Source organism: Neurospora tetraspora, assembly GCF_033439725.1.
Source record: "Neurospora tetraspora strain CBS 560.94 chromosome Unknown B0H65scaffold_8, whole genome shotgun sequence".
Classification (NCBI taxonomy): Eukaryota; Fungi; Ascomycota; class Sordariomycetes; order Sordariales; family Sordariaceae; genus Neurospora; species Neurospora tetraspora.
Window position 1 is genome coordinate 1,603,004 of NW_026944390.1, and position 13,326 is coordinate 1,616,329.

General features: G+C 52.0%; 5 protein-coding genes across 5 annotated transcripts; 2 read left to right on the forward strand and 3 right to left on the reverse strand.

Annotated features, from left to right (window-relative positions):
* Positions 1-1,632: 1,632 nt before the first annotated feature.
* On the reverse strand, positions 1,633-3,153 carry B0H65DRAFT_405932 (putative kinesin light chain; the record flags this gene model as incomplete). The annotated part of the gene is made up of 1 exon (XM_062823809.1): positions 1,633-3,153. A coding segment is annotated over one exon (1,521 nt), but the record flags the coding sequence as incomplete, so codon positions are not given.
* A 33-nt stretch (positions 3,154-3,186) lies between these two features.
* On the reverse strand, positions 3,187-6,064 carry B0H65DRAFT_401376 (uncharacterized protein; the record flags this gene model as incomplete). Its single annotated transcript, XM_062823783.1, has 3 exons — positions 3,187-3,781; positions 3,836-4,688; positions 5,038-6,064. Coding segments are annotated over 3 exons (2,475 nt in total), but the record flags the coding sequence as incomplete, so codon positions are not given.
* A 2,981-nt stretch (positions 6,065-9,045) lies between these two features.
* On the forward strand, positions 9,046-9,427 carry B0H65DRAFT_552717 (uncharacterized protein; the record flags this gene model as incomplete). The annotated part of the gene is made up of 2 exons (XM_062829909.1): positions 9,046-9,156; positions 9,311-9,427. 2 exons carry the CDS (start codon positions 9,046-9,048, stop codon positions 9,425-9,427), a joined length of 228 nt encoding a protein of 75 aa, XP_062677699.1.
* A 295-nt stretch (positions 9,428-9,722) lies between these two features.
* Positions 9,723-10,885, reverse strand: B0H65DRAFT_446130 (uncharacterized protein; the record flags this gene model as incomplete). Its single annotated transcript, XM_062825788.1, has 2 exons — positions 9,723-10,637; positions 10,703-10,885. The coding sequence occupies 2 exons, from the start codon at positions 10,883-10,885 to the stop codon at positions 9,723-9,725; spliced, it is 1,098 nt and encodes a 365-aa protein (XP_062677700.1).
* A 774-nt stretch (positions 10,886-11,659) lies between these two features.
* On the forward strand, positions 11,660-13,088 carry B0H65DRAFT_561073 (S-adenosyl-L-methionine-dependent methyltransferase; the record flags this gene model as incomplete). Its single annotated transcript, XM_062830163.1, has 1 exon — positions 11,660-13,088. The coding sequence occupies exon 1, from the start codon at positions 11,790-11,792 to the stop codon at positions 13,086-13,088; it is 1,299 nt and encodes a 432-aa protein (XP_062677701.1). The 5' UTR covers positions 11,660-11,789.
* Positions 13,089-13,326: the final 238 nt, after the last annotated feature.

Here is a 13,326-nt window from a genome sequence, read left to right on the forward strand (position 1 = left end):
GACGAGGACGGTTCCGTCCGGTCCGGTTATGGTGCGCGTGGATGTGCCCGCGATACCCGTGACTGTGGTGATGGTGAGGCCTATGGCTCCCGTGCCCGTGGTCTCTGTGACAATCTAGAATTACTGGGCTGGCGCTTCAGGTGTAACCGTGACAGTGGAAGGGGCAGTTGCAGGAATGGAAGACTTTTTGTCCGCATATGTCCGCTAAGGAGAGCCTAGCGTAGTATTGAGCCAGAAAGTCCTTTTTAGATTGCGGATGAGATAGGTAAACGGGGTTAGTATAATCCATTAAGGCTAGTGCTAAATCCAGGTCTCTTGGATGTCGTATATATGGCTTCGTTTCCAAAATGTCAAAGAATCTGTCGACTATAGACACGTGATCGGGATTAAATTCGGGTCCAAAAGTCGGAAGAGGAGAACGAGTGTGCGTGGAGTGGTATGATGTCCGTTCCTATGAGGGTCTTGAAGAGTTGACAACTGGCATGTCCAAGTCTGATGATACAAGGATAGGATGTGAATGCGAGAATAAGACAACCGAAAATCGGGGGATGTCCTGAACTTTTATCTTGAAACACAATCTGTAAAGAAACTCTCTTCACCTAATTTTTGCTGGAGGGAGCTGGGTTGGAGAAACGGGTGGGAAGAGGGGAGAGACCGTCTTGGGAGGGGTGGTGACGGAGAGCAGGGGAGAGATATAGAGACAGAGAGAGATAGTGGGAACTGTTGATGATGATGGATGGTGTTGTCGAAGGAGAAGAAGTTTAGGGGAAAGAAAGCACAAGTATGTGTTAACATAAAGACAATATTCCCATCCTCTTCGGTCTAGAACTAATTAGGCTGATTAGCCTGCCTCCTTCATCTAGATGCCTGCCTTGCCCTACTTCATTGGTCCGACTATTCGTCGCTCGGTAAAATCTAATGCCCGCCAATGAACGTTCTAGCCTAAACGCTAAACCCCGCCAGTAAACGCCTGCAGCTTTGTAAACAGGTCAACGTTCATCCGTATGTGGGCCCCACTCTTCTCTCTGAATCGCGGTATTGTTGGAGAGAAGGTCGTAAGTCGGCTGCTTATCGCTCATATTTCCCTGAGAACTCTAGAATTTTCAGGTCAGAAAAGAGTTTGTTGGTTCATACTGCAAGGTCTAGAAAAGACGTTCTCAATTTACTCTCAATATAAGTAGAGGTTCGTTCAGCGTCGGATACGGATGTTACTGGCAATGGTCTGAAAGCGGCAGTCTCTACATGTACTGAAACAATGGATACTGCCCGTATACAGTAGGGACTGAAATCAGTGTCCAGGTTTTCAATGTTGAATTAGTCTTAGCACGGACACTGTGCTGCCCCACAGCTTCGTAGAGTCACCTAGCCTGCCAAAGTCCACCTCGCTAAGCCCTACAGCCTAACCTAAACCGTAAGCCGTTTCTGGCGCTAATACAACCCACTCCAAACGCGCTTACAAATAACTCGCTTCGGCTCCGCTCCACAGGCCGGCGATTGTTGATGGTTAAGAACAACCCCCGATAGCTGCATAAGGATGCAAATATACAGATTAGAAACTTTTACGGTAGTTTTACATGTAACCGAATAGAGGCCTTCAGATTGCACTATACAGCAAGAAGAATTAAGATGAGCCTAGCTACTCCATTTCGATACAGCAGTTAAGGACGACAGCGTATAGGGATGCTCGGGCCCGAGGACTCGCTCCAGAGCCTCCACGCAGTCTTGCATCAACGCTAGGGCATCTTCATGTCGCCCTTGACTCTTCCACGCGAAAGCAAGGTTGTTCATGCTCGTCAGCGTGTCTGGGTGGTCGGCCCCGAGTTTCGTCTTGCTCGTCTCCATCACCTGCACAAACAGCTTCTCGGCCTCGTCCCACCGGCCCTGGTTCCTGTAGGTTGATGCCAGGTGGGCCATGGCGGCCAGCGTGTCTGGGTGGTCGGCCCCGAGCTTCGCCTTGCTCGTCTCCATCACCTGCACCTCCAGCTTCTCGGCCTCGTCCCACCGGCCCTGGTTCCTGTAGGTTGATGCCAGGTTGCCCATGCTGGTCAGCGTCGAGGGATGATCGGCCCCGAGCTTCGCCTTGCGAGTCTCCATCACCTGCACCTCCAGCTTCTCGGCCTCGTCCCACCGGCCTTGGTTCCTATACGTCGACGCCAGGTTGCCCATGCTGGTCAGCGTCGAGGGATGATCGGCCCCGAGCTTCGCCTTGCGAGTCTCCATCACCTGCACCTCCAGCTTCTCGGCCTCGTCCCACCGGCCCTGGTTCCTGTAGGTTGATGCCAGGTTGTTCATGCTCGTCAGCGTGTCTGGGTGGTCGGCCCCGAGCTTCGTCTTGCGAGTCTCCATCACCTGCACAAACAGCTTCTCGGCCTCCCCCCACCGGCCTTGGTTCCTGTACGTCGACGCCAGGTTGTCCATGCTGATCAGCGTCGAGGGATGATCGGCCCCGAGCTTCACCTTGCGAGTTTCCATCACCTGCACAAACAGCTTCTCGGCCTCGCCCCACCGGCCCTGGTTCCTGTACGTCGACGCCAGGTTGGCCATGCTCGTCAGCGTGTCTGGGTGGTCGGCCCCGAGCTTCGTCTTGAAAGTCTTCATCACCTGCACCTCCAGCTTCTCGGCCTCGTCCCACCGGCCTTGGTTCCTGTACGTCGACGCCAGGTTGGCCATGCTCGTCAGCGTGTCTGGGTGGTCGGCCCCGAGCTTCGCCTTGCTCGTCTCCATCACCTGCACCTCTAGCTTCTCGGCCTCCCCCCACCGGCCTTGGTTCCTGTACGTCGACGCCAGGTTGGCCATGCTCGTCAGCGTCGAGGGATGATCGGCCCCGAGCTTCGCCTTGTGAGTCTCCATCACCTGCACCTCCAGCTTCTCGGCCTCGTCCCACCGGCCTTGGTTCCTATACGTCGACGCCAGGTTGCCCATGCTCGTCAGCGTCGAGGGATGATCGGCCCCGAGCTTCGCCTTGCTCGTCTCCATCACCTGCACAAACAGCTTCTCGGCCTCCCCCCACCGGCCATGGTTCCAAAGCGTCGACGCCAGGTTGCCCATGCTCGTCAGCGTGGCTGGGTGGTCGGCCCCGAGCTTCGCCTTGCTCATCTCCATCACCTGCACCTCTAGCTTCTCGGCCTCCTCCCACCGGCCCTGGTTCCTGAATTCCAGGAGAAGCTTGGAGGGCTCGGAACAGAGACGAGCATGGTGTCGCCAGTAAGTTGCAGCGTAAAAGTAAAGTAGGTGGGTTCTCATCCGCCCAATATAGTCACCTTTACTTCTGCAAGGCCCGCTCTTGAAGATAGAGTACATAAGGTAGGTGACACAAACTTCCGTGATCGTATTATGCGGGTTTATGTTTAAGGACAATTTGAAGTGGCGCTGTTCCAGATATTCTTGGGTAGTATAATGGACCAGACGGACTTCTTGGCTCTTGTCGTCAACGATTGCCAATCCAGCGCAGATTGACACATCCAGGCTGGCAATGAGATTGTCTTCATCCAACTCGTTGCGACCAACCTCAACAGCAAGGGCATGCCTGAGTTCTTCTGTCGAAAGAGGTCGTTTTGCGTGCGTGATCCAGAGAAGAATTTGCGTCGCGAGGTTCTGAAAGTCCGGTTCTTGCTTATTGATTCGCGCCATGGTTTCGTCATAAGCTTTGTAGAGGCTGTCTTCTACCGAGAGCATTTTTGCTTTATCGTTCTGATGTTGCATGCCTCGCAATACATCACGCACCCCTTTGGGCGTAGACTTGACCCTGAGCGAGTCCATATAAAGTCGCGCCAAAAGAAACCTATAGTACAGAGATTAGCCTGCTGACAGTGGTGAAAGCACGATGACAACTTACATTCCCCGGGTGGCTTGTAATATTGTGTCCTTGACCTCTTGCCGGAGAGCTTTGTTGATAGGGAGTTTGTTGGTATGGAGGGGCGATGAGTCTGGCATACTTGAAAGCCACCCTTCCACATATGCCCCCACGTCATCCTGGTTGGCAAATATGTCCACTTTGGAGGCGTCGCAGAAGAATTGGCTGATGTCTGCAAGAAGTGGCCTTGAAGTGACAAATATTTTTAGGTTTGGGGAAGATCGTCCAAGTTTGCCCAGCTCGTCCACCAATGCATTTCGATGGTTGTCATCATCGAGCAATTCATCGAGTGCGTCAACAACAACGTAAACTCGAGTAAAGCCCTGAATGACGTCCTCCAACGCCTGTCTTACTTCCTGGCGAGATGGCCTGGTGGATTTCAATGTGTGTTTCGCATGTAACTGTGTCACACCCGGCGACAAAGATTCCCTCGAGAGACACAGCTGCTTTGTAAGGCTGGAAAGAAGTCCCAGGGCTGTTTGCTCGTCCTGGCGTTTGTAATCGCAGTATATGTAAGCGACCTCGGTCTCACCAGCTAAAGAGTGGGAACCACTCGCTAGATCTTCGATAACGATCGAAGATAAGATGGTCTTTCCCGCTCCTTGGATTCCTTGACAGAACAGCACCCTCACATCCTTATCTCTCCATGTTTGGTACTCGGCTGAATCGAGGAACCACTTACCGGTCCCTGGTTGTTGTTTATCCCGATGAAGGCTATGTTGTGGTCCAAAACCGATGTCTGTAAGCCAGTCAAGCACCCTTGACTTTTCGTTTTGGCGTTGGCCAGAGTCGATAGTAGTCCGGATGACATTCACATCTGTTGCGGTTGCATGAACTAATCCACAAACTAGTTTGAGGTCAGAATAAATCCCAGGATAAAGTTACACGAGTCTAAGTGTGTGACCGAGGACAGAATGCATTTGAAACAATGGACATGACGAAATGGATCTGACGAAATGGATCTGACAAAATGGATGTGATAAAATGGATGTGACAAAATGGATGTGACAGAATGGAATGTGATTTAAAATGAGATCAATTGACATATTGTTGTTGTTTTGTACATAATGAAATGTGGGGAAGAGGATATGAAGGTCCGAGGGAAGTTCAAACTGCGATTGAGCCTTGGCCAGACAATCATACTGGGATGGTTTGAGAAGGTAACTCCAATGACTTCGGCTGACCTTTATTAACAGTATTCATGAGCTCAGGTATATCCCTCGCTGCTCGTTCTTGACGAACATTTGCCGGCTGGAGTACCTCGAGAAGTTCCTTTGTGTAGGCTGCAGCAACAGCAGCCGCGTACTCTTGCCATCTCTTATTCTTGTGCGAGTCCGCATAGTCACAAATGCCCCGTATAACAAGACAAGGAAAGCTGTTCATCAATCCCGCTGCTTCCATTTCAACGCAAAGTACGCGGCCGCCAAGGTCCTTGTCGAGACTGTCGCGGAGTATGGCACTCTTGATAACCTTGTTGCCCGAGGCGATCAGTCCGTAGTGTATCTCCATTGGCCGTGGCTTTCTCTGAATAATCTGGGAGGCATCACAATTGTCGCAATTGCTCACTCTGTCGTTTCCTTCAAGCTCGTGGTGTGCAGAGTCAGGTGCAAACAGCACATCGTTGAGAGAGTCCTTCCGGAGATACTTGGAAGCGAATTTCGGCCTTTTGCTCTCCAGCTCCTTGAAGAATGCTTCGATTCGGGATTCCTCCACCTCATGCTTTGCGACGAGGTGGCTTATCGCTGTGAGTAGTGCATCCGGCGGTCTGTTCAATGCCCCTGTCCGCTTGAAGACGGTGGTATTCTGATCCTGCAACGCCTTCCCCATATCCCACTGAACTACACCAGGAAAGTGATCGGTAGGCACGCTCACGACAACATCTCCGAGACGGACGTCATGTTTGGGGATGCCACCACCAATACCAACCATCAGTCCAAATTTGATCGATGGAAATGTTGACAGCATTCGGGCAATGACAGTTGCTGCTGCTGTTGTGCCAACTTCGCCCATCGGGAGGCAAGCAATGACAATGTTGTGCTCCCTTATTGAACCAAGCATATACGAGTTGGCGTCGTTTTTCGAGTTTGGAAGAGGAGCATGAGGGATATCCAGCATGGCCATTGCCGCTGCCAGTTCTTTGGGGAGTGCGCAAACCCAACCTATGGTGTAATCGGTATGGGACCTGGGGTTATCGGTCCGTTCGGTCGCCATCTTGTGAAAGACCGGTCCGGCGCCCGCCGGTCACGAGAGCGTGTTAAAGACGCAGAGGAGGGAGCAGCCGAGCGGGAATAGTGTGATATAGTTTGTGCGAAGTGATGATGATAGAGGGTGTAGGAGCGCGAAGGAGCCTGAAAGAAAGACTTCTCAGAATCGGCGGGTGATGAATTGAAAAAGTGATCCGGAAAGGATCCAAGACACTTGAGGAAGTGAGGCTCTGGCAAAGTGAGGAGTATATCAGCTACTGCACAACCAACACCCATTCATCCCCCCGCGTGACCAAATTTGAAGAGATGCATACCTTAGGTGCGGGCTAGTGTCCATCTGTCCCCATTAAAGGCATTCCAGCACGAATCGCTGGTGAAGTTGTCAAGTTGTCCATGCTCGTAAGCATTAAGGAACTTTCAGCTCAGGCAGCCTGATGGAGCCCAAAGGATGCATCTTCGCACAGCCACAGGCGTCTACCTTAGTTTCGACGGCGCTGGACGAGTGGACAACGAAGGGTTCCTATTGGACAACGAAGGGTTCCTATTGGACAGTGGTGGTTGTTATTTGATGGCGATGCAGTCAGTGTGATGGAGAATGGAGACCGGGACCTGGCCGCAGGTGGACGTCCACCAGCAGCGGCCTGGTAGCTTGTACCAATCATGGGGGTGTCATGGCCCAATCCTGTAGAGTAGATAAGGAGCGTGGGGCTCGTGCGACCATATTCCGTTGTTTTTTTCTTTCTTTAGTCATAAATTCTATGTCGAAGTTCAACCAACTGCTGCAGCCTTGACTCGCTTGTTACGTACTCTCACAGGGGGCGTGGCACAGATAGGGCTGCAAATTCTAATTGGAACCTGCAAATCGAAGTAGAGCTTAAACTGTCAGTGCTAACAACCAAGTCGTTGCGGTAACCAGCGTTACCATAACCACTTGTTGATCCTCATATCCTTAAAGTGGACGGTGTTTCTTAACGGAATGTTGCGATAAAGAGAACCGGCCGGTCTCCTCTTGTCTTGTTCGTTGCCGAGAGATTCTTTGTCGGGATAAATTCTGACGACTGAAACAGGTTGGCAGGCCAGTCGCATGCGAAGAATCGGTATCTCTATTATTCTTGTTCACTAGGTTGTGGTGGACGTCTTGCAGCGTGGATCGTGTGGGATCTGGACCGAACCCCACCGGAGACGCAATTTCAGAACGGTCAATTCGTCTTGTAATCTGCCCAATTATATTGAACCTTTCAGCGTCAGCTCTACACTCACCCTAATTCCTCCGTCCTTGACGGGAATTAAGCATAGAGTATACGGGCCAACCAAGCCCCTGGGAATACAACAGCCAAAAGAAGCTAGGATGTGCAACCATTGGACCAGGATAGGCTCACGACCAGGACAGGCTCACGACCAGGATAGGCTCACGACCAGGATAGGCTCACGACCAGGATAGGCTCACGGCGGACACTCGGTGAGCCGGGCTCACGAAGGTGAGCCGGGCTCACACTCGACAACAAGTGAGCCAGAACCACAATGGTGAGCCAGGATCACAAGGTCACCGGAACAACATTGAGGCACAGGATATAAAGGGACGACTGGAGAACTCAGATTGTCAGATAGTTCGACAGTAGTCAACAGACCATTATCATTGAGACTAGTATAACGCTACCATACTTATTGTGAACCTTTTGGCTTCACCGAACGTCTTCTGATAGTCTTCACCTTCAGCTATCCTATTTAGGCAGATCAGACTGCCGTTCGTCACAGCGGATTGGCCTGGCTTCGCGTGCAGTATTAGCGTTCCTTGACATTGCTAGAGTAACAGACGACAGGTTTCATCTGCCTAGTTCCTCATGCGTGCCCTTCCATCGTGATTAATTTGTCGTATCGATCATCAAACCGTGATCCTTCCTCGTGGCTGGGTCATTGAACCGTGGTCCTAGTCAGATCACCGAACCCTTCATCGGCCGATCGTCATTTATCGTTTTTTGAAGCACATACTATTGCATATAGATCTCTTCCTTTTGGAGTTGAGTAGGGCAGCAAAAACCAGCAAACTCCTAAGCGTCCAACAAGACAAGAGCGAGAGATTCCCTTGCCACGCTCTCATCAGACTCGGCGACTAACTGCATACACATACATAACTGGACCGAGGTACTAGGAACCAATCAGGAATGGTCTTCTGACCGAGTGCAATCTTGGTGTTACCCGTGTAAAAAATCTAGCCGCAGTGTCGGGACGGTCAACTTTTCTCGTAATCCGCCCAATTATATTCATCTTTTTAGCGCCGCCTCCCTACTCACCGTAATGCCTCCGTCCGAACGATATGGATATGGGAGGTGGTTGTTCAGTTTTTTGACCCTACCACGTGATTAAAAGACCCGGTTCATATCCTTTCGACTCCGATAGATAAGCTACCATATCGCCTGAGTAGTAGTTGGGTCGGTGACGACCAGCGAATCCCAGGTGTTGTATGTTTTTTTGAACTTTTTTGTTCTATTTTATACTTCCTCTTTGAAACATCACATTTTCCTGTGGTTTTCTTTTCTTTTTCCTTTTTGCTTCGTTGGGTGATGTTCTGTAGCAAATGGTATCCCAGATGTCTTGATCTACACCTACTTGAAATGATTGAGCTTTCCGCCTCCATTGTGCTCGCAGTACAGTAACAGTGGCGATGACATCACCACCCTTCCATCACCGTCACCACTTGTGTACATAAATCAACAGTTGAAAGACAGCAATATAATCATTAGAACCCCTAATCTTTTGGTTCATTTGTTTTTGTCCCCCTCCATTCAACAACCAGCCCACCTGTTAGCGACCACACGACCCCCCTCACCAGTCAACAATTACACACTAACAACCACCAACCGCTAGAACAAACAACACAACACGACACAAACACATCAACAGTCATCCACAACCCAAAATGTCCCGCCTCCTAGAATAACCCGCCTCCCCAACCGCGCCCGCCTCCTCCCCGTGGCTCCTCGACGAACCATGGCCACAGAGCTCGGCACCTCCAAGTCCCCGCAAAACGGACAGAAGGGCTTCGTCTCCGTCGGTTCACAGACACAGGGTGATTCGCCTTCGAACCAGGCTCCTACTGAGGTATGTTTGTTGTGCTTTTATGTCTGATTGTTTGGACGACGGACGGACAACTTTCTATTTGTCTGCCTGAGAGACAGTTATGTATCGGTTGTTTGCTGTATTTGAAGTGACGAATGGCGTGTATACTGTGTGGTAATGTGAACTGGACAATTAGGCCAAACAAAACCTCCAGAAGGAGAGTAAGGGCAAGCCGGATGGGATGAAGGGGGATTCGAAGGAGGCGAGGGCCGCGGGGGGTGGTCAGAAGGCAGGAACTTCTGGTCAGAAGTGAAGTGATGAGGTTCGTGTGTACGATATGTGAATGTTTGATGCGGTAATGAGTCGATGAGAATGGTATGATGTATGGTTGAGAAGTGCCTGTCTTCTGACTTCGTTGTATGCTGCCATATTTACAGGAGAAAGTTTAAGCACGAGTTTATGATTTGAACTACTGGAGCGGACAAGTTTCTGGCTGGGCCGATGAGGTTGGGCGGCGTGGATGAATCAGAGAGTTTTGGTATACGTAGATAAGAGTGATTTTGTTGAGACATGTAAATTTACAGCATAATTCCCCCCGTCTTTCCCATTTACTGGCGACCGGCAAGCAACCAGACAATCACACCCTCCAAAGCGAATGTCGCAAAAACGACAATATAAAATGCAACCGTAATCCCAAAGACCTTGAGGTACATCTTGACCAGTCTAGTCCAGCCTTCCCTCCCGAAAGTGGTCAAGGCGTCCCTCATGGTCAAGAATGTCTCGCTGCCGCCACCTAGCACCGCTGGGTCCAGCTTGCCCTTGAAGGACCGGTCGAAGGGGACGATGGTATCCTCAGTGGGTGGGAGTAGTGAGGCTTGCACGCGCCTGAGGATGACTTGAGCCGGGATCACGGCAAAAAGGTATAGTAAGATAGCGAGAGCAGCCACTGGAATGCCCTTCAATAAGAGCATGCCCATGTTGTCGTCCGGGTTCTCGGGCAGACGAAGTGGCAGCCCAATTATAACAGCCAACAGCCGAGGGATTTCGACCGCCACGACACTGGCAGCCCAGTGTACTAGCAAAGGCAAGGCAGTGGCTTGGAAAACATAGCGGAACGGCAGAGTGCGGCTGTACCAGGGGCGAGCGGAGGGAGGCGTGATGACGATGTGTACCCAAGCGGTTGACAGTTGCGTGAGCAGGACAGTAGCGATGAAGCTGCCGACGAAGTGTGGCAGGAAGGTGTAAACCGTTATAAAAGCGGCGAGAATAACCGTGCAAAATATGGTTATAAGCCCGCAGACCAGCCCGCGGAAGTAGCCTTCCTGGCCCCAAACCCAGAGAAGGCGATGCGTAGCGCGTAGGGACGAGGTGATGGGCTTTCCGTTGGCTTCGATGACCTCAAATTCGCCCGAGGGCGCAGAGCCTTCTTGGGCATCGAGTGGAACGGGCGTATATTCAGGCGGTGGGTTTGGGTCTTCAATCATAGCCAGCGTTGGGAAGACCATGTGCGCTGTGTAATAGACCTGTGTTGTTGCGGGCGGTTAGCATCATGGACAAGAGAGATTGTGTTCACGAGATGGCGACTTACTCCAATGGCGGGATAAATGAAAAGGAGGGCCGTGATGAAGTATATAGCGAGAGGAAGCCCAGCGAGGATGGCCTCGTCATTTGAAGCTGGAGGGTTGCTGCCGCTGGGATCGTTGACTTCCATGCCATCCTCAATATACCTCTTGGCGAGGCTACCGCCCACGGCGGCGATGTGGTGTAGCATGTTGTGTATCCGGATGCGCTCGATATGGTGCCTTTAAAGAGACAAGAAAGGATGCGAAAGTCGAAGGGCGGAGGATTGTGAAAAGAAGGAGTCAGGATGGCCAATTCGGAGACAACTGAAGCAACTTGTCCTCGGTTGCAAGATGAACAAGTGGCAAACGATGGATTATCGGGAACGATGGACGAAGCGAAACCACATGGAACCCGAAAGTAGAAGAAATGAAACCAGGCAGTGCATTGAGCGTGATGATCGCCCGTCTTATAAGTCATCCGCAAGGGCCGGACTGTTGCTGACAAGGCATCCTTGACCTAGCGTTAGTCGGCCGCTTCTACCACGGTAGCGTGGGGCGCTAACGCCAGGCAGCTCCTGCAGGCTGTACCCCGCCTGAATGTCAGTGGGCACAGGGGGGAGTTGCTTATCGCGCTTACAAAACAGGGTAATGCAGTTCGTGCCAGCCCGGCACCAGCTACAAGTTCAATTTCCAACTTTCAAATTTCAAACCTTCGCATTCCACCCACCGCAACCCGATATAGAGCAAAGCAGTGCAAAAAGCCGGCTACTGGGCCAGCTGCGTTTCGTGGATGCGTTTCCGTTCTTTCAGCGTTGATATTGCTCGAGATACTTGCGGTTCGACTGGAACTGAGGTACCTGGACTTGGCGAGAAAAGGTGGAAGAAAGCGCCAAGACTGTAAGCGCGATAATCGACACCCACAGGGGCACTTGCAGTTTGCTTGCAGTTTGCTTCGGGTCTTGGCGGGGCAACCACCCCTGCAACACCGTACATAGTACAGGAACATCGGCTGTGACGACGTCAGAGCTTCCTTCAACACCACAAACGGGGAGCTCACCCGACATTATCTACATCCCAACCCGAATATCACACAAAACCAGAACAGCTTACCTCATGTCTGGAACAGCACCCTCAATACCAAACCTCCTCACCCTACGTGGTCGTATCGGCGGCGCCGGCGTCACTCGGGGCCGTTACCGGGGCGTCATCCACCGGGGAGGTCGCAGCCACGGTTCTGGAGCACCCAGTGCCTCAGCAGCTCACGATGCCACCATCCAAGGCACCGACACCGACGCCGCCGTCTCCCGTCTCAGCGCGGTTCAGATAGGCTATCTCGACGATCCGTATGCCGAGCTGTTTGCCCAGTCCGGCCCCGGTACCGCCAGGCGACTGCCCATCATCAACCGAGGCACCCACGCCCGCACGACGGCCATCGACAAGCTTGTCGACAAGTTCCTCGACGACACCGAGAGCTCTCCAGAAGGGCGACAGATCGTCTCTCTAGGCGCCGGCACCGATACTCGCAGCCTCCGATTATTCTCCCCTTCCGCCCCGACGCCGCGTAAGCGCGTCATCTACCATGAGATCGACTTCCCCGTCATGTGCGAGAAGAAGCAGCGCATCGTCCGCGGCGCACCCCAGCTGCGGTCTATTCTCTCCGACCCGGAATCTGTGGAGGAATTGAGCCAACACGGCGGTGGAAACTCCTGGCACAGCAAGGCCGTGGCGGAAAAGCACGAAGGAAGCGAGCTCTGGGTCCACGGGCTAGATCTCCGCGCTATTGCGGCCTCGCAACAGCCTCAGCAGCCACTACCACCGGGGGTACCGATCGGTTCTAGGGGACTTCACGCTTCACCCTCTGACAGCGATTCGACAACACAACAAAAGGAGCAAACCGAAGCTACAACACAAACTCAACAAAAAGAACCACTAACGCTAACATCCCTCAACCCGAACCTCCCCACCCTCATAATCTCCGAATGCTGCCTCTGCTACCTCCCTCCCTCAACCGCCTCCTCCATCATATCCTTATTCACCACCACCATCCAATCCTCCTTAGGCATTGTAATCTACGAGCCCATCAAGCCCGACGACGCCTTTGGCAAGATGATGGTTTCGAACCTTGCTGCTCGGGAGATTAAGATGCCGACGTTGGAGGTGTACAAAGAGGCAGGGGACCAGGAGAGGCGGTTACGGGAGGCTGGGTTTGGTGCGGATGAAGGAAAAGGAGGAGGAGGGGGAGCAAGGAGTAAAACGATAGAACAGATTTGGGAGGAGTGGACGAGTCAGGAGGAGAAGGAACGGGTGGATGCACTGGAGGGGCTGGATGAGGTTGAGGAGTGGAAGTTGTTGGCGGGGCATTATATTGTTGTTTGGGGGTGGAGGGGGGTGGGGGTTGATTTGGGGATATAATACTTCTAGACTTGGTGACCACTGGGTTAGAGGTGGAAACATAATGTTAATCGGGTACCACTTGAACTCGTGAAGACTTGACGGCTCGATTCTGTATGTCTCCTACCTTGACGGGTTTGCGAATGTCATTTGCCAATTACTATCAAAAGCTCGTGTCCAATGATATGTATATGCTCAACATCGGCAAGTACGTTTTGGCGTCTGCCATCTCTTTCATTCGACGAAGCGGCGCAAATTT